This window comes from Dioscorea cayenensis, chromosome 24 (genome assembly GCF_009730915.1).
Source record: "Dioscorea cayenensis subsp. rotundata cultivar TDr96_F1 chromosome 24, TDr96_F1_v2_PseudoChromosome.rev07_lg8_w22 25.fasta, whole genome shotgun sequence".
In the NCBI taxonomy this organism is placed as follows: Eukaryota; Viridiplantae; Streptophyta; class Magnoliopsida; order Dioscoreales; family Dioscoreaceae; genus Dioscorea; species Dioscorea cayenensis.
Genome location: NC_052494.1, coordinates 843,923 through 863,054, shown reverse-complemented (window position 1 = coordinate 863,054; position 19,132 = coordinate 843,923). Strand labels below are relative to the sequence as shown.

Below are 19,132 nucleotides of genomic sequence, written 5' to 3'. Positions count from 1 at the left end.
ATAAACTCATATTTCTATGCCCTATTTATTTTTTGAAACTAAGATAATGGTTATTATTTTTTTACATGATTTATATTTGATTTTGTTGAATTTTCATCTCTCAAATATTTTTAGGGATTTATTTGAAAATAAGTACAAAATTTGTCCTTTCTTTCTAAATCAAAATGACTAAATTACCCCTAAAAAAATTGGGATAACTCCAAAAACCCAAGCAAAAATTAAAAATTAAAAATTCTACCTTTGCTCTTCCCCCTCAACGCCTGGCCCGCTCCGCGTCCTCAATCCCATCTTCAATCAACGTCTCCGCCGGTGATGTGCCGGCATTGATCTCCTCCATTGTTAACCCTGCTCGTTCTCACGGATTCCTTCACTATGGTTGATGATCTAGGTCAGTAATCCTTTCACAAAGTAGATCAAACTAGATCTAGTTTTCTTTTCATCTGTGAATTTTCTCTTCATTTGTTTTGAGATCCTCTTTTATCCTCTATTTAACTTTTTATAGTTTTCAAAAAATTAGATAAATTTAACTGCTTGTCATCTCATTCTCATAGCAATGGTTTGTTTTTCCAATTTGCATTGCTGTTATTTTGCTGTTTCTCATCCTTTGATAATAAACTTGTATGAAAAAGATAAAAGTCCCAATTTTTTTTACTTTTAGTCATTTTATTTCACAATTTTTTTATGAAAAAAATTTAATTTTTAATATGGAGTAGCCGGAGCAGGAGGAATTTTAAGAATTTATTCACTCTAAGGATCATTTTACCCCAAATTTTGAGGCTTTAATCCTAATTATATTAGTAATACAATTGTACCTTGATTAGCTTATACTCAAATTAGGGAAACTTTCTGGCTGGAGATGGGAATGAATTAATGAATGTTTGTGTTGGAAATAAGTATTCTTGGAATAAGAACTTTATTCTGGAATAAGACATCTCTGAAATGGATTATCTTAGTCATTTGACAAGTGTGATACACAAGAGAATGAGTAAATTGCTACCATAATCCCAATCAATTGACACTTGATTACTCCTTGTTTTATAATTTTTCTTAGAGAAATGTGAGAAAATGACAACTGATGATAGTGCTGACATCAATTCAATAATTCCTATTCCCCACATAAAAATCATTGAAGGCACCCTTCCAAAGGGTGTCTTCATGTGATGATGCCCATTGCCCACCCACCACAAGCCATGCCAAAAGATCAATTAAGACACATGTTTTTTTACACTTATATCCTTGAAAGTATTTTATTTACTTGTGTGACTTCAACTTTCATTATCATTTGCTTATGCATCTTTGAAAATTCCAGTTGAGGGGGGAGGGGAAATTTGACTAGAGAATATCTTGTATGTGAATTTCTCAGAGACAAACAGATTAATGTTGAAAAAAAAAAAAGACAAATAAACAAGAATGATTGTTGAAAGGACTTCTCTCAACATCACAATGAGAAAATATTTTGGTGAACTTACTAATGGTTGTTGAGGTTTCATTCCTTTGTGTTGTAACTTCTTGGAAGGTGGATAAGGTCCATCATAGTGGATCTTAGGTGCTGCTTTTCTCTTCTTCCTTATCTGCTCTACTGTGCATGGTTGCCAAGTTGTAGTAGGGTTCTTCTTTTTTCCATGCCAGGATCTGGTATTTTGGGCTGTTGTTATTATTATTATTATTATTATTTTTTATTTGTTCAACCATTTTGTCCAGCAAATTTAATTGATTTAGGCTTGTTCTTTTGTGAAATATGCTTGCTGGAATGTAAAAGGATGCAAGCGATTGCTGCAAAACTTTTTTATTTGCCTGATGCAGAAAGTTTATGAGTTGTATATACATATATTTTCTTTATTGTCACTGGATCTTGGTTTTCTTTACATTCATGGAATGCTGAAAATTCAGCATGATGTTTCTTATGTGCTGCAGATTCTGATGCCAGTCTTTAAATTCTTATTTTGTTCCCTGAACTTTAGTTTAGATCCTTGGTTACGGAGACTCTGATGTTGCCTTGATACTCTTGTTCAAAATTCAATTGATAAATCTGGCATGAGTGCTGGGGCATTGAAGCTATTGTGTAGGTTTTAAGATACTACAGGCTGATTGTTACAAGAGACATAAGCCCAATGAAAGATCAGAACTCTACTTTGCTTTTATCTGGCATTCATAGACGAGTCTCATTCCAAGAAGGCGCTGAGTTAGATGGGGTCAGCATTCCTTTACTCCATGGATTTGGAACATCAGGTGTGAAAAAAAGAGGTCTTGGTAGTCGCTCGTGGGTACAAATAGATAAAAATGGAAAATCACAGACTCTAGTGCTTGATAAGGCCACTCTCTTGAAGCGTTGTGGGCTTCCTGCCAGAGACCTGAGGCTCTTAGATCCGCTATTTGTGTACCCTTCCACAATATTAGGCCGTGAGAAAGCCATTGTTGTCAGCCTTGAGAAGGTTCGGTGCATAATCATGGCAGATGATGTTTTCCTCTTGAAATCAATTGATAGTTGTGTGCTGCAATATGAATCGGAACTTTGCCAACGGCTTCAGACAGTGAAAGATCAAAATGGTATCAATATATTCCATTTCTTAATTTCTAGTGTGAGGAATTATTGAAGATGTGAATAATCCTATATTGTCCACATTGTTGTTATTTGTCAACTGATACCTGTATTCCTCTCTTTTGTGGTATATGCTTGTGGCTTCAAGATGACTTGCCTTTTGAATTCAAAGCTTTGGAGCTTGCTTTGGAGTTAGCTTCTTCATCACTTGATTCTCAGGTATGTCTTAATAGTCTCATAGGTTATCTTTAAAAGAGCGTGCCATTTTGTCTGTTTTTTTTACTGTGATACATTATAATCTTTACTCGCGAAGTTCACAACTTTGCATTTAACCTGAAATGTAACAGGTCACTGGATTGGAACTTGAAATATACCCCGTGCTAGAGGAATTAGCATCGTCCATAAGCACTGTTAATCTTGAACATGTTCGTAGGCTGAAAAGTGATCTTCTTGCACTGACTCATAGAGTTCAAAAGGTGTGTTCATCACTCACGTCTCATTAGCCCTCTGTTTCTTTCACAACTATTGAAATTGAAGATTATAGCCACCAGGCCAATATTTCAGGTGCGAGATGAAATAGAACAACTCATGGATGATGATGGAGACATGGCTGAGATGTACCTAACTGAAAAGAAAGCGAGGATGGAAACATATTTTGCCACGGAACAGTATGTAAACAATCTCTCAACCGAAGATGCTGTCTCCAGATCTCTGCCTTGTTCACCAACTGGTTCGAGCATCGGAGAATCAGGAAAAGCTTGGAGCAGTGCAATTATGAGCTTAAGCAAGCATGATAGCTCCGCTTCCCGTTCTTCTTCCAACAGAAGGTGGAATGTAGAAGAGCTGGAGATGTTACTCGAAGCATATTTTGTCGTCATGGATTACACATTAAGCAAATTATTATCTGTGAGTCTTCTACCTGTGATTGAACTATGAATTTCCAATTTTTCAAGTTCTATGTTCCTCTAATTTGGTTTTTGATCTGTGTCGCAGCTAAAAGAGTACATAGATGACACCGAGGATTTTATAAACATCAAACTGGTGAGATCATTTGATGATGTATTATTGTATCTTCTTCGGAGATCATTAATATGACGAAAGCCTGAACTTCTTTTCTCTGTCTAATAAATTTAACAGAACAATGTTCAGAACCAGCTGATTCAATTTGAGTTACTCCTCACAGCTGCGACATTTTTCGTCACAATCTTCGCTGTTGTGACCGGTGTTTTTGGGATGAACTTTGTGGATTCTGTCTTCGATAATCCATCCAACTTCAATTCGGTTGTGATATATTCAAGTATCTGCTGTGCAGTTGCATACTTGTTTTTCTTGTTGTACTTCAAGCACAAGAGATTACTGCCCTTGTGATTCATTTTGTTTATGCATTTTGTATATTTACTCCAATGTTCATTAGTTATTTAATTTTTCTGAAATTTTTGAATGGTGTATTCTTGGATGGTGATCTTAATTCAAACACCAAACATTTATTCAGTAATAAATTACAATTTCAGATGATTTTTTTATTGATTCAGGGTTTGAGTTGTTCTTGAAACACAAAGCTTTGTTAATGATAATGTTAATAATAGTATATGTGAGTTAATTACTTTCAATCTCTGAAAACCATAATGGTAATTATTTATAAAAATTATTGTGACAAACAATAATTAAATCTCAAACAAGAAACGAGTTAATCATTCAGTTTATCTCAACATTTATTTCATTTCCATCATAGATTCCCACAAACAAACAATTCTTTTTATAAAACCAATCGCATTTTCAATTTACATCGCCTCTCATTGTATAATTGTCAAAATTATTCATATGTTACTTGCTTGGATTTTTGGAACTAGAGGCCCAAATCAGTACGTTCAAAATGATTTAATTCAGAAGCTCAAGAGATCTCCTATTTTCCAGAGTCAGAGAACAAATGATTAGACTGCCCCCCCGATCCCACCCATTATTCATGAGTGATCGACTCCCTTTGCTAGCTTGAGGAGGTCTCGAATATCAAAGGGTGAAAATTTCACCTTCTCAACCATCTTTATTTTACTTTTATTTTTACTATTTATTTTGTTATTATGGTATACTTCGTATTGCATCTTTGCTCTTTGTTCGTGTTTTTTCATTTTTTTTACATGTTTGTTTATTTCAGTTTTCGTCTTTTTCAATAAATTTATGATTTATTTACTTTAATTAAATACGGCGGAAAGTAAATCCACATACTGTCGTGATCCCAATTTATATCAACCATCGGATGGATTCCTTCTCTCTCAATCCTGACCCTCCATTTTAAACACCTTATTTGTTATTCAAATTTCAAATCACTGACCGTTGCCTTTCTTCCCCTATAAAACCAATCCCTCGCTCAAACCCTCTTCCCAAAATCCCCAAATTCAAAGCATTCTCAGACACGATCTCAGTGTCACTGCTCACCATCTCTCTCTCGCCATGCCCGTCGAGAAGAAGCTACCCCTCCAGTCTAGCTCCGCCCACAACGCCGCCGTCGCCGGAGATGGAGCCGCCGCTGGCAAGACGACGATCGAGGAGACGTACCAGAAGGTGACGCAGCTGGAGCACATCCTCCTCCGTCCTGACACCTATATTGGCTCCATTGAGAAGCACACCCAGGATCTCTGGGTGTTTGAGAAACCAAAGATCACTGTCGATGCAGCGGAGGATCTAACAGCTCCGGCTGGTGATGATAAAGAAACCATGGTTCACCGAAAGGTGACCTTCGTTCCCGGCCTCTACAAGATCTTTGATGAGATCCTTGTCAATGCTGCTGATAATAAGCAGCGAGACCCCTCCATGGACTGTTTGCGCGTTGAGATTGATCCCCAGGCTAACCGCATTAGCATCTACAACAATGGCGATGGTGTTCCCATCGAGATCCATGCTGATGTTGGGGTTTATGTGCCTGAGATGATTTTTGGGCACTTGCTAACGAGTAGCAACTACAATGACAATGTAAAGAAAACCACTGGAGGGAGGAATGGGTACGGGGCGAAGCTGACGAACATCTTCTCCACGGAGTTTGTGATTGAGACTGCTGATGGGAAGCGGCAGAAGAAGTACAAGCAGGTATTAAAATCTTCCGCTATTGATGTTTCCCTTTGTTGGTTAGGTTATTGGGGATCATCATTTTGTTGGGAATTGCAATTTCGCTCCATTTCCAGGCAAGAAATTTGTTAGCTTAAGAGTGTGAATTAGGCCCCCATTTGGGATTTTTTAAAGGGTTTATTGCATTTCATCATCTCAGAATAGGTCTATCTGTCATCTGAAATGGTTGTCGTGCAATGGAATCATTTTGCTGAACTTTTTCTAGTTTACTTGATCAGCTCTTATCATGGGTTTAGATAATCTTCTGTGATTGTTTATGTGAATCTTCCAAATTAAACAATGCATAAATCTTCGAGGGCAAATATACATTATGTTAGCATCCGCTGTAGAATTTTGGGAAAATGCAATGATCTAAGTTAGTCTACACTCATCATGTGCTTCATGTGCAGTGGAGGATTGTTTCCTTTGTGTGCTCTTAATCATAGATCTTAAGTTATTTAATCTGTGTATTTTGATTACTTGTATATAGGTTTTCTCTGATAACATGAGCAAAAAGTCAGTACCAAACATTACCAAGTGCAAGGATGGAGAGAATTGGACTAAAGTCACGTTCAAGCCGGACCTGGCCAAATTCAATATGACAATGCTTGAAGATGATGTTGTGGCATTGATGAGGAGAAGAGTTGTTGATCTAGCAGGAGCTCTTGGCAAAACTGTCAAGGTAGAATTGAATGGGAAAAGAGTGCCTGTGAAGTCTTTCGCTGATTATGTCAACTTATACCTCCAAAGTGCTTCCAAATTCAGGGCTGAGCCCCTACCAAGGTTTCATGACAGTTCTTTTAAGTATTTCAGTGTTATTTTTAGCTCGCTTTTGTGGCTTGCAATCTAACATTTACTTACTGCTAACAGGATAATGGAGAGAGTGAATGAAAGGTGGGAGGTATGTGTTAGTCTTAGTGATGGGCATTTCCAACAGGTGAGTTTTGTAAATGCTATTGCAACTACAAAAGGTGGTAGTCATGTGGATTATGTCACCAATCAGATCACTGGCTATGTGATCAATTCAGCAAAGAAGAAGAATAAGAATGTGGCTCTTAAGGCCCAATATGTCAAAAACCATCTGTGGGTCTTTGTCAATGCACTCGTCGACAATCCTGCTTTTGACTCTCAGACTAAAGAGAACTTAACTACTCGCCAAGGAAGCTTTGGATCTAAATGTGAGCTTTCAGAGGAGTTCCTTAAAAAGGGTTAGTGTTTCAGATATATATATTCTTAGTGCACTTCTCATTATTATGTGAAACCATGTTTTAGGAGGTAGTATTGTTTTACAACCCTTGCTGTGCTGCAGTGGCTAAATCTGGAGTTTTAGACAATGTCCTCTCTTGGGCTGATATGAAGCAGAGCAAAGAACTGAAGAAGACCGATGGAACAAAGAAGCAGAGGATCACAGGCATTCCCAAACTCGAGGATGCTAATGAAGCAGGTTCAAGTAACTCTCACAAATGCACTCTGGTCTTGACTGAGGGAGATTCAGCCAAAGCACTTGCGGTGAGCAACTTGTTAATTGCCAAAATTAGTATGAAATTGTGATTTTGCACCTCAATTAAGGGATGTTATTCTTGTCTGGTGAACAGATGGCAGGTATTTCCGTAGTAGGCAGGAACCACTATGGTGTGTTCCCTCTGAGGGGTAAGCTGCTGAATGTGAGAGAAGCAAGTCACAAACAGATAATGGAAAATCAAGAAATCCAGAGCCTGAAACGGGCTCTTGGACTGCAGCATGGGAAGCAGTATGAAAGTGTTAATGGTTTAAGATATGGGCATCTCATGATAATGACTGATCAGGTTTGGTTTTGAAGCCATGCTAATATAACTTCCTGTGTTTACAATGCTAATATATCCTCTCTCTATATGTATACATTCAGGATCATGATGGATCCCATATCAAGGGTCTCCTGATCAATTTCATCCATTCATTCTGGCCATCCTTGCTGAAAATCCCCTCGTTCATGCTTGAGTTTATCACACCGATTGTAAAGGTATGTATTCTGCTTCTGATGCTCTGCGAAGAGCTATTTATCACCTATGTATCTGTTCTGATACCCTTAATTGAATAACTTCCTAGGCAACTCACCGCAATGGTAGGGTATTGGCCTTTTACACCATGCCTGAATATGAAGCATGGAAGAAGAGCATAGAAGGAAATGCAAATGGCTGGACCATTAAGTATTATAAGGTTTGATCAGCTTAATAAGAGTAAAAACTCATTTGAATTTTATTTGTTGCTGGGATGGGTCAATAATTTACTTGAGACAATTGCTGAGTAGGGGTTGGGTACGAGCACATCAAAAGAAGGAAAGGAATACTTCAGTGATCTTGGGAAGCACCAGAAGGATTTCTTGTGGGTGGATGAGCAAGATGGAGATGCCATTGAATTGGCATTCAGTAAGAAGAAGATTGAGGCTAGAAAAAACTGGCTCCGCCAGTTTGAGGTAAATGCCAAAAATTTTTTGGCCATGCAATTGTCCTTGACAGATAATTTTTCCTAATTTAATAGCCATTGGTAACTGCAGCCAGGAACTTACCTTGATCAAAGTGTGAAGCTCATCAAGTACAGTGATTTTGTTAACAAGGAGCTGGTATTGTTCTCCATGGCTGATCTTCAAAGGTCAATACCGTCCATGGTTGATGGCCTCAAGCCAGGCCAAAGGAAGATCTTGTACTGCTCTTTCAAGAGACCACTAATCAAAGAACTTAAGGTGTGTTTCTTAGTTCTAATTGATAAGTTGTATGCTTATTTGTGAGAACGTATATCCATCATGATGTTTATCTATTTCTTCTCAGGTGGCTCAATTCTCGGGCTATGTTTCTGAGAAATCTGCCTACCATCACGGCGAGCAGAGTCTTGCCAGCACTATAATAGGAATGGCCCAGGATTTTGTGGGCAGTAACAATATTAACCTTTTGCAACCCAACGGACAGTTTGGCACCAGACATCAAGTGAGATACTCACTGCCATCAACTCATCCCCCTATGGATTTAGGAGCTTTTATGGATTTAGTTTATATTTTGCGTTTTTCACTGTAATGTGCAGGGTGGCAAAGATCATGCAAGTGCAAGATATATCTTCACTTGTTTGTCCCCAGTGACCCGGTTTCTGTTTCCAAAGGATGATGATGCTCTTCTGAACTATTTGTCTGAAGACGGGCAGATCATTGAGCCAACCTGGTAATTTTTTGAGTCTCATTTTTGCTTTGTAGCAGGTGTGGATCGTGAAATAAGTAGAGTATTATACATTGATTCTGGTCATTTACAGGTACATGCCCATCATACCTATGGTTCTTGTAAATGGAAGTGAGGGGATTGGAACTGGCTGGAGTTCTTACATTCCTAATTATAATCCGAGAGACATAGTTGCAAATGTAAAACGGTTGTTAAATGGCGAGGAAATGCAGCCTATGGACCCATGGTATAGAGGATTTAAGGTCAGTTAAATATATTTCTCTTTTCAGTTGAATTTTCTCTCTGACAGTGTCAGGACAACTAACTTGATTGCTGGAACATTCAGGGCCGGATTGAGAAATCGGCATCAAAGGTGGCTGGTGTCACCTACACCATCACTGGTATTGTGGAAGAAATCGACAACAACACGCTCAGAATCTTGGAACTGCCAATACGTAGATGGACACAAGATTATAAGGAATTTCTTGAGTCATTGATGACTGGGAATGAGAAAAGCAAGGAACCATTTATCCAGGTACACTGAACAAAATGGGAGAAGTAAAATTTCACTCCTTGTCGAGTACTTATGTTTCCATCTTTTAACAGGATTACAGAGAGCACAACGATGACACAACAGTACATTTTGAGGTTATTTTGTCCGAGGAGAACATGAACATTGCCAGACAGGAAGGGCTGGAGAAGAAGTTCAAGCTTACTACAACCATCAGTACCAGCAATATGCACCTTTTTGATCCAAGTGGGGTTATTAAAAAGTATGATACACCTGAGCAAAGTAAGTCAACAAGCCATTAATGACATGTACGTGTCACTATCAAAGGTGGTTATTGGTAACTAATTATTCTCCAATTCCTTTGCAGTTCTTGAGGAATTTTTCAGTTTGAGGCTTGAATTTTATGAGAAAAGAAAGGTGAGTTTTCTGAACTGTTTCATATCCTCAGAGTCATGCATGGAAGAACATTAACACTGACAACAATGCCTTCATATTCTGTGTAGAAAAAATTATTGGACAGCCTTGAATTCGAACTGATGAAGTTAGATAACAAAGTCAGGTTCATCCTTGGTGTTATTAGAAACGAGATAATTGTGAGCAATAGGAAAAAAGCAGACTTGTTGATTGAGCTCAGGGAAAAAGGATTCACTCCTATAAGGAAGGAAAACAAAGGAATTGAGGCTGCAGTTGCTGGAGCTATGGCTGATTCAGAAGAAAATGAAGAGTCTTCGGAAGATAGTCCAGAGATTGTTAGAGGAAGTGTGAGAGCAAGTGACTATGACTACCTTCTATCCATGGCAATTGGAACCCTCACTCTAGAGAAGGTTCAGGAGTTGATTGCTAGTAAAAACAAACTGGAGGCTGATGTTGAAGATTTGAAAAGTGCCACTGTGATGTCTTTGTGGTCGAAGGACCTTGAAGCTTTTGAAGGAATGCTCGATGTATGTGTATATTATTCGTTGAAATCTCTTTAGTCTTCTCCAATCTCCATTTGTGGGCATTGGCTGAGGTAGTTTTAATTTGTTGCTCTTATGACACAGGAACAAGATAAACTTGATGCTGAAGCTGAGCAAGTGAAGAACGAGATGAGAAAGAAGGGCTTGAATAGCAAAGCTGCGGCAGCTTCCAAGAACGGGCCCAAACGACCAAGAAAGACCAACACTGCCAAACCTCCCCCTGTTGTTCCAGTGACTGCTCAGACTGATGCTAGTATGAACTTCTGTCTGCTTTTCTTCTCTCATTAACAACTTGATTTCTATAATTGTTTTCTTAGCTGAGGCTATCTCTCTTCATTCCTTTCAGACAACGCTACTGAAGCCATCAAACCTAAGCCTAGAGGGGGTGCAAAGAAGGCTACTTCCAAGAAAGTATGTTTGATTTGCCTGGCATCTAAAGAACTTTATAAACTGAAGCATCTACTTGTAGTTAATTGCATCTGATCATCTGTTTCTTACTTGGCAGACGGTTGATAATGGAAGCGATGACGACGATGAGATACTCGCACTTCGAGACCGACTGCACGCACAAAGCCTCAGTTCATCTGCTCATGAAAATGGTACTTTTAGTTTAAGCATATGCCTTAAATTCAATAAGTGTTATTGAGAAATTTTCGGCTTTTCCGAGCTCATGACTCTTCCCAAGCAAACCAAAAGTCTCTTTTGATTATTCCAGCTATGGATGTTGAGGAGGTGCTAGCAAAGAAGGAACCGAGCAAAAGAGCAGCTGCTGCAAAGGCATTATCGTCTATCGCCATCACTGACATCTCGGACAATGACGATGAACCTCGAGAAGATTACATGTCAAATTTCCCGGAGGATGATAATGAAGACGGGGATGAGGAATTTGAGGTGGTGGAGATCCCTAAAGGAAAGAAAACTGGAAGAAGAAAGGCAGACACCACCACCACCACAACGACAGATAGAAAAAGAGGTGCAGCAACTAAAAACAACAAGCAGAAACAGCAAGTTTTGAGCCAAAAACTTATCACCGAAGTGCTGAAGCCTGTGGAACAGCAAGCTAATAGCTCACCGGAGAAGAAAGTGAGGAAGATCAGGGCATCCCCGTTCAACAAGAAGAGTGGTTCAGTGTTGGGGAAATCCTCACTTGGCAGCAATGATGATTCCAGCAGCTCATTAGTATCTAATTCTAGTCCTTCAGATGAACCAATAATGATTGCTGCACGTCCAAGAAGAGGGAACAGGACTGTAAAGAAAGCCACATATGTGGAAAGTGATTCAGAAATGGAACAAGAGGATGATGATGGCCCCATCACTGATGACTCAGACTTTGAGGAAGATGATTTTTAAACACTATCTGTAAGTCATGTGCTGTTTGCCTGTGCTTGTTCTATTCAGTTTTATTAAATTCTAAACATCTGTAGTAGCGTGGGCTTTGGATTTCTTCGTCTGTTGATCTTATCATGTGGTTTCAGCTAGGTGTAGGACACATGGGGCCTTTGAAGCTGACAAAGTCATTGGCTTTTGAGAAGAGATGGAGGCGGTGGACCATTAAGTAACCATCATCAAAAATTTAGGTTGGTGGTTGTTACTTGCTTGTTGTTTAGCTTTGTTCCCTGTCCCTGATGCCATGGTACAATTAAAGCATATTTCTTCTTTTCGGTAATGTATGTGTTTGTTTCTCATGAATAGACACACACTTGGTGGAAGCTCAGCATCACCTTGATATAGAGAATTTAGTGGACATTGTACTAGTTATAGCTCCCGCTATCTTTAAAAGGTCTTTGTATAGAATGATAGGTTGGGGTGGCATAAATCCGGGTCTGAACAAAACCGGGTTTGGACAACTACTAGTATAAATAGATAATTTGTTGTCCAGACCCGACCCGGTTTTAAATCCGGACAAATTTAACTTGTCCAAACCCGGTTTATTTGAAAACCGAGTTGTCCGGATGCCCAAATTTATCCGAATTCTATAACCTACATTTAAGTTCACTATACAAAAAAAAATTAATTCACTTTAAATGCAAAAAACATTGTCAGCAATTTAAAACTCAACTCAAATCAAATAAAAATCTTACTCTTATGGAAAAAATAAAAAAATAATATATGTTTTAAGTTTTTAGAAGATTGGGCTTAAAAGAGGTGGGTTTAAGATTGTGAGTTTTTAAAATTTTAGAGTTAAAAAGGCCCGATAATAAAAATCTTACTCTTAATGGAAAAAATAAAAAAATAATATATATGTTTTAAGTTTTTAGAAGATTGGGCTTAAAAGAGGTGGGTTTAAGATTGTGAGTTTTTAAATTTTAGAGTTAAAAAGGCCCGATTGTCAGAATTTCTATGTCCGAACCCGGCCCGGATTTAACCCAAAAGTAAGAAAGTGGCAACTTTCATGCTCTCTCTTACCCATTCTTTGAATTTTGATTTGATTAATGAGGACACTAAATAATTAAATGCATGACTTATGTTACCTAGTTTTTCAATTCATAACTTAGGCATAATGTTTTTCAACCATAATACACAATACTTAACCGACATTATTCAGGCCCAATCTCATTGTACATGCTATTACAAATATACTTTATAAACGCCTCTGTTAATTCAGGCCCAGCAAACAAATCACAATCACAAACTCTGTATTTTTCTGCTCAAGTCTGAGTTCAAGTAGCCAACGTAGTTCTTTCACAACTATCAAAAGCACATGCTAAAATGTCGCGGTAATCACGAGTTATGATGAAATGATCATAGACCTTTCCATCACTGCTTTTCTTGTACTCAAACAACAAAGTCGAATGATTGAATGTTGTTAGTTTACCAAAACCGTAATCGAAGTCCTGAAAATAACTCCAGTGAGTCCTTAGCTTAGTAAATTCAGCAAGACTAGCTCCTCCACCACCGACGACAACATGTGTCGTCGCTGCAAATGGTCCAGTATAGAGATTGGACGCATTGCGCATGCACGTATTCTGCAATCAATCTGAACAATTAACATACTTCCAACCAAGAAATTAAGTTTTCATTTTTTTAAATTTTTTTTTTTTACCTGGTACACTGGACAAGTTCTTTCATAGTTGTGTACATGACCATAGAATGCAATGTCCACTTTATACTTCTGCCAAAGTTCTTGAAGACTCTCTCTTCCCATAGGCTCTTCAAAGGATCCTTTGATACCGTAAAAAGAACCAGAAGAGTAACCAAGAACTCGATGAGCGAGAAAGATGAGCCATGGTTGCTTTCTTCTGTCAACAGAAGCTAGACAATGTTCAATGAATTTGTATTGCTCGGTCCCCGGCCTCCAATCATGCTCTGTGTCTGCTATACAGAATCTAAACATTCCATAATCCGTCTTATACCTGCGAAATAAAGCATTATATGTATCACTCTAAAGACGGAGCCGATAAAAGTCAATTGTAGTGCTATCTGTCTCTTTCATTATATACCAGAACTTAGCTCTGTTATCAGCTGGGACATAAAACATAGTTTCTGCTAGAACTCCGCATTCTCCTCCAGAATCCATATTCCCGTAAAATGATCCTGTCCCAGGCCAGTCTCGCTCATGGTTGCCACTGTAGGATTAGTATTCCAAAAGTTTTATTTGCAAGATTAATGTGAACATCGAAATATATGTTTATATACTACTAACCTTCCAACCATATAAGGCACAGTTGAAGCAATGGGTTCGATTTGTGCAGTGAATTGATCCCACTGTGATATGTATCCATTTGCATAACATAAATCTCCGATATGAAGAACTAGATCGATGTTTTCCAAGTCCTTGATTAGCTGGTTTGTGGTATTAAGAGAGGCAGGCTGAAAGTCATTAAACTCATTGGAACCATCAGCTTCTGCCTGATTAAAAAAGAAAACACCTCAGGAGCAGAATTCGATATTTTGCAGATCTCATTAGAAGATATCTCTCACCTTTCCCATGTCACCGAAAACGATAACACGCTGCAAAGATTCTTGCCCGGGAAATGGTGAAGCTCTAAAGCTATACGAACGACTCCAGACATACGAACCATTGTTTAATTTGTGACCAAGCCTGTAGGCATACCTGCAACATTGATTGTTAAAAGGTTTAGTGATCGAAAGTCGAAACTAATTGCAATCATAAAGAGAACTCGAAAGTAATAGTTCGTCGTTTTGTAGAGAAAAGTTTAATGAAAAATAAACTAGTGTAATGTACTTCATATTTGGCCATAGGTCCTTCAGAAAACTTGTATGTATGTAACCAGGATCACGCCACCCTACAGTCCTCGCAGGTGCACCTGTGAATGTTTTAAGTAGAAATTAACCATTGTTCGACATTTTATCATTACTGAAGTTGAATAACTTTAAGTAAATAAATCACGGTATAGATTAAAAAACATTGAAGAACTTCGTCATGTGATTCAATAAGGAAAAGCGAGCTTGAAATGGAACCGATAGGCCTAGTTTGTCACAAGGTACGGAAAGATATGATCAATAAGAAAATTATAGAAAAGAATCAAAATCTTACCGCACATGCTGTTCCGACTGATAGTCAAAGTTCCCGCCGGTGAATGCGTTGGTGTTCCTTTTTTTGAAACCCATTCAACAAATGGAATAGCTTCATCAATACTATATCCACTCGTCCAGGTTACCGTCATCTGATATCATTGTAGTAGTATATTAAATGTAGAATTCATAACGAAATGCATAACTTGTAAGCATAAGCATAACAAAGAAACTGAGTTGCATTTCAAGACATGTACAAACAAGTAAACAAATGGCCATACAAGAAACTCATGTATTTAGTCTGTTTCAGAACAAGTTCAGATAAAATGAAGCTTACTTCATTCCAGGATTTTCTTTGCGCTAACCGGGGATAAACTGGTGCTTTTGGGTAAGCGAAAGTTACTGTATTTGAGATAGCCACCAGCTTTGGCTGTCCTTGCAAAAGATCAATAAATTTCTATGTTAATTCAGGTACTGTTCTTTACTGATTGTGTGCTAGTTCCTTCAAGTTAATGACTGTGATTCAACAACCTGATCATCGGAATTGAATGTTCTTTATGTTATCTAATGAAGATGTTGGTTTGAAGAATTTCTTACATTTGAGAAACCACCGGAAAATAATCCAAAAGAAAAGTCTTCTCTTTGATTGATCAGTTGGAGCTTCAACGATCCCGTTCCGGTTTTGTTATAGCCATTGTCTTTGTAATTCGCATATTGAAACTGCAAAATAAACATGAAATCAAATCAAATTCAAGATACAATAATGTCGACGTAGACTCACTACCGAACAACATGAAATTCCGACCTTAATAGGAGAAGTACATAATGTCGGCGGGTATACTTTTTCATTTTCTGGTGCACAAACAGAAGCACTGAATTTTACAAACAACAAACAAGAAAGTCAGAGATCATAAGCGTAACACGAATTCCGAATTCCGAATAAACTTCAAATGCTAAATAAAACACAAATTCTTCGCATTTATTCTACATTTGGATTTAGTTCAATTACAATTCAGATATCTACCTAAAATTTGCCGGAGAGAAGACTCCAATCCAATCATCAATTGATGGATTTGGATGACCAAAGTTCAATGTTACCCACTCCTTATTTTCGCCCTGAAATCGACAATGATAGTTTTGATCTGAACACATCTTATTTCATCGATGTATAGATTAAATATCATGCTCCATCAATTAAAAGAAAGCCAAAATGTAAACACAATTTAAGATTTTGTAAAGTTTCAGTGCTTATGTTTTCAGAAAACAATCCATCTCTAATACATTCTAAAAGAATTCATAACATTGCTCCAAACTTCTCTAATATTGCTCTTCGTGCTGTTGCCCATGTCAAAGACTTCTCTCAGCAAAACTCTGGTCTTCTGGGCCAGCGTCTTCTGCTGAATAATTTCTCCACTGCAGATGGCCTATTCCTGTTTTATGCTCACACCTGGAACGACATTTCTAAGACAGGTAAACTGGGCTTCTTTGTCTCCAACCATTCTAATGTTGTCTATTTTGCAGGCTGTGGCTTGTTTCCTGCTGAGTCTTGCAGTGTTGCTGGGATCATGGCTTTGGGGATTGCTGTCCGTGCCTCCATTGATCGTCAGATGAACATTCGTCGTATTCTCCACTGCAACCCTGACACTTCTCTGATCTTATCAGTGGTCAGCAATCCCGTTTCTTGGCGTGCTGCTCCTGCGATCTTGGATACTTCTCATCTTCTCCAAGCTGCTGGTAATCCCTCTTTGGTGGCCATTCCTAGTCGTTGGAATGGACCCGCTCTCGCTCTTGCTGGCGTCGGCTCCATCAATTGCAACCTCAATCTCTTCCTGTCCGGCCGGGATTTGCCCCAATGGTTAATGAAGTTATTCTCTGATTTTGGCTTTACATTCTAGTTTTTGTTTTAGTTTTTGTAATCTTTGTTCTTTTCTGGTTTGCTGCTCTAGCTTTCTTCTTCCTCCTTCTTTTGGTTGTTTTAATCTCTTTGTAAACCTCTTTTGTTTCTAATAAAATTAGCTCTTTCTGAGCTCTTTCCCCAAAAAAAATACATTCTAAAAGAAAAGGCGGATACTTTTTTCAGTAAACTTCATTCAATTGATAATCGCGTCGATTTCTTTTTCTGGCAAATAAAACACATAAAAGATTCAAACCAAAATGAACAAACTAAGTAAAGTGAGAGCAAACAAGCAATGTTTCGAAGAGTGCCTTCGAGCCAAGAACAGATGGAGAAGCTTTCACATAAGCAGAGCTATGAACGGCGAACTTAGTTCGATGAATAGCAATCCTCGAAAGTGGCTGCTCTCCGGTGGATGCCCCGAAGCCGAACAAGCTCGAGGTGATGCCCAAGATAATCAATAAGTAGAACACCATGATTCTGCTTCAAAACCTGCAACAATGATCAAATTCAAAGTTTACAAAGAGACAAAAAAAAAGCATATAACTTTAAAGTAGAACAACATATAAAGCAAAATGAAAGAAATCAAACTATCTCAACAACCATTCCATTTCCATCTACTCATTTGCATGGGAAATCCTCAACAATGGTCATTTTTTTTTTCTTTTTAATTAAAAAAAAACAGAATTTTAAAACAGCACAACAGAAAAGCAAAATTTCAAGCAATCCAATCAAATAGCAAATAGACAATAAAAAAAAGGCAATAAAAAGAAAGAAGAGAAAGAAAAGAAAAACTCACTGCCACCTTCACTGAGTTGAGTGCTGAAACTAAAACAAGAACAGCTAGTGATGTATTATAAACTATAAAGATTGAAGGAGGTCAACAACCTTCACAAATCTTAAAACAAAGAATCTATTGACTCAAAGCAAATTGAATAATCAAAAGCATAGAAAATGGAGTAAATGGAAACACAAGAAAATTGAGGTCAGAAATGTGGAGAAGGCAGAAAAGAAAAGATGGAATTTTGAAAAGAATATACTCTCATCAGAATAATCAAAATCACTGCATATTGATTGAAGTATTTGCATATATATATATATATATATATATATATATATATATATATATATTTTGGAAATTAATTTGAATGCATTTAACCAATTTTTTTTTTCAAAATAATTACTTTATGAAACACTAGATAAGAATAATAATTGTTTTTTTTAATAATTTTTCCTTTGTCTTGTATCCCAGTTGAAATTACCATTATAATCATATGACCAGAAGTTAGCTTATATATATATATATATATATATATACATATCTTATATTCTAAAATTGGAATGAAATTATTTTTAAAAGTGGAGGGGGTGATACATAAATTGAAGACTTTTAGGGCAACCTGTTCAATCAATAGAATAAATAATAAATGGTATGATTGGAATTATACAAATATAAAATCAGTAAAAATAGAACATTTTTTGAATTCTCATATATAAAAAAGAGTTTCTAAAAATTCAATTTAAAATTATTATAATGGTTTGAAGAATAGAAATAAATCAAGTTGGCCATGTGATTTTAAAAATCTCACTCATGATTGGTGACCATTAATGTTTATCGTAAAAGTGGGTAATTAGGGTCACCCATGTATTGTCATTTATATCAATTCTTGAGACATGTTTATTTTACTTCATTTTTAGTTGGGACATGTTTATTTTACTTCATTTTTGGTTAAAGTGGCTGAAGTGAAAATTTACCCACCATTTTAATATATTTGTTTTTGACGAGTATTGTTATAAAGACAAATATGTACGTATGGAGGTGCATTAGTTATAATGATTTAGCGATTTTTTTAAGAATTTATCATATGGGTAAGCTAATACACGAGATAATTAAGACTTGTCAAGTGCGTCCTAAACGATAATATGATTCTTCCCATAATTTTCACGATAATATGAAAATTATGAATTACCAGTCAGAGATTGCAGCTCCCTCAAGATTAAAAAAGTCAACTTACAAATCAAAGCTGGCATTCAAATTCACACAAACCAAAATTTTTTTTAAAAAAATTAGAACAAAAGTCAAATGCTTCAATTTGCAAAAGGATATAAAGAATTAATATTACATAATAATTATAATCATGGGTAAAAGAAATCAAAATTGGACCCAAAATATTTGGTACTCAATGCAACAGTGTTACAACCTTCCCTAAACAAGTGAAGCTCAGGAACATTTACTGGATGTGTGAATGATAACATGAATAGCATACAAGAATACAAATGTTGCAATTGTTGGTGGAGATGGTTCTTTGAGGAGAGGAAGAGATTAGAAAGAAATTAGTGCACAAGTCTTCAAGGCGTGGAAAACACTTTCTTTAGGCTTAATTCACATCCACCTAATTTCAAATCTTGGATGCAAAATGGATTGAATGGCGAATTTTAACAAGTCCAAAAAGTTTAACAAGTCCTGGAAATGGA

General features: G+C 37.2%; 3 protein-coding genes across 10 annotated transcripts; 2 read left to right on the top strand and 1 right to left on the bottom strand.

Moving 5' to 3' along the window:
* The first annotated feature begins 244 nt into the window (after nucleotides 1-244).
* On the top strand, nucleotides 245-3,980 carry LOC120252837 (magnesium transporter MRS2-5). Of its 4 annotated transcripts, none has more exons than XM_039261015.1 (7): nucleotides 245-388; nucleotides 1,915-2,547; nucleotides 2,688-2,758; nucleotides 2,887-3,015; nucleotides 3,104-3,445; nucleotides 3,533-3,580; nucleotides 3,677-3,907. In XM_039261015.1, the coding sequence occupies exons 2-7, from the start codon at nucleotides 2,112-2,114 to the stop codon at nucleotides 3,905-3,907; spliced, it is 1,257 nt and encodes a 418-aa protein (XP_039116949.1). In that variant the 5' UTR covers nucleotides 245-388; nucleotides 1,915-2,111. The 4 variants fall into 4 exon arrangements, with proteins under 4 accessions (XP_039116949.1, XP_039116951.1, XP_039116948.1 ...); XM_039261017.1 differs by lacking the exon at nucleotides 245-388 and adding an exon at nucleotides 1,142-1,546; XM_039261014.1 differs by lacking the exon at nucleotides 245-388 and adding an exon at nucleotides 1,142-1,635.
* A 952-nt stretch (nucleotides 3,981-4,932) lies between these two features.
* Nucleotides 4,933-16,961, top strand: LOC120252839 (DNA topoisomerase 2-like). Of its 5 annotated transcripts, none has more exons than XR_005534149.1 (22): nucleotides 4,933-5,620; nucleotides 6,129-6,421; nucleotides 6,509-6,846; nucleotides 6,948-7,147; nucleotides 7,234-7,443; nucleotides 7,524-7,637; nucleotides 7,724-7,834; nucleotides 7,926-8,090; nucleotides 8,172-8,357; nucleotides 8,443-8,598; nucleotides 8,693-8,826; nucleotides 8,915-9,083; nucleotides 9,167-9,355; nucleotides 9,427-9,613; nucleotides 9,699-9,748; nucleotides 9,835-10,272; nucleotides 10,372-10,540; nucleotides 10,634-10,698; nucleotides 10,793-10,886; nucleotides 11,003-11,646; nucleotides 11,763-11,864; nucleotides 16,285-16,961. XR_005534149.1 is itself a non-coding variant. In XM_039261020.1 (21 exons), exons 1-20 carry the CDS (start codon nucleotides 4,988-4,990, stop codon nucleotides 11,635-11,637), a joined length of 4,536 nt encoding a protein of 1,511 aa, XP_039116954.1. In that variant the 5' UTR covers nucleotides 4,933-4,987; the 3' UTR covers nucleotides 11,638-11,646; nucleotides 11,767-12,277. The 5 variants fall into 5 exon arrangements, 2 of the variants coding, with proteins under 2 accessions (XP_039116954.1, XP_039116952.1); XR_005534148.1 differs by lacking the exon at nucleotides 16,285-16,961 and adding an exon at nucleotides 15,111-15,228; XR_005534150.1 differs by lacking the exon at nucleotides 16,285-16,961 and adding an exon at nucleotides 15,074-15,091.
* LOC120252841 (probable inactive purple acid phosphatase 1) lies at nucleotides 12,628-17,681 on the bottom strand. The gene is made up of 13 exons (XM_039261024.1): nucleotides 17,457-17,681; nucleotides 16,969-17,149; nucleotides 15,788-15,879; nucleotides 15,569-15,635; nucleotides 15,361-15,483; nucleotides 15,101-15,193; nucleotides 14,786-14,915; nucleotides 14,474-14,555; nucleotides 14,209-14,341; nucleotides 13,931-14,136; nucleotides 13,728-13,853; nucleotides 13,331-13,640; nucleotides 12,628-13,253 (listed from the first exon to the last, which is right to left on the bottom strand). The coding sequence occupies exons 2-13, from the start codon at nucleotides 17,131-17,133 to the stop codon at nucleotides 12,948-12,950; spliced, it is 1,833 nt and encodes a 610-aa protein (XP_039116958.1). The 5' UTR covers nucleotides 17,134-17,149; nucleotides 17,457-17,681; the 3' UTR covers nucleotides 12,628-12,947.
* Nucleotides 17,682-19,132: the final 1,451 nt, after the last annotated feature.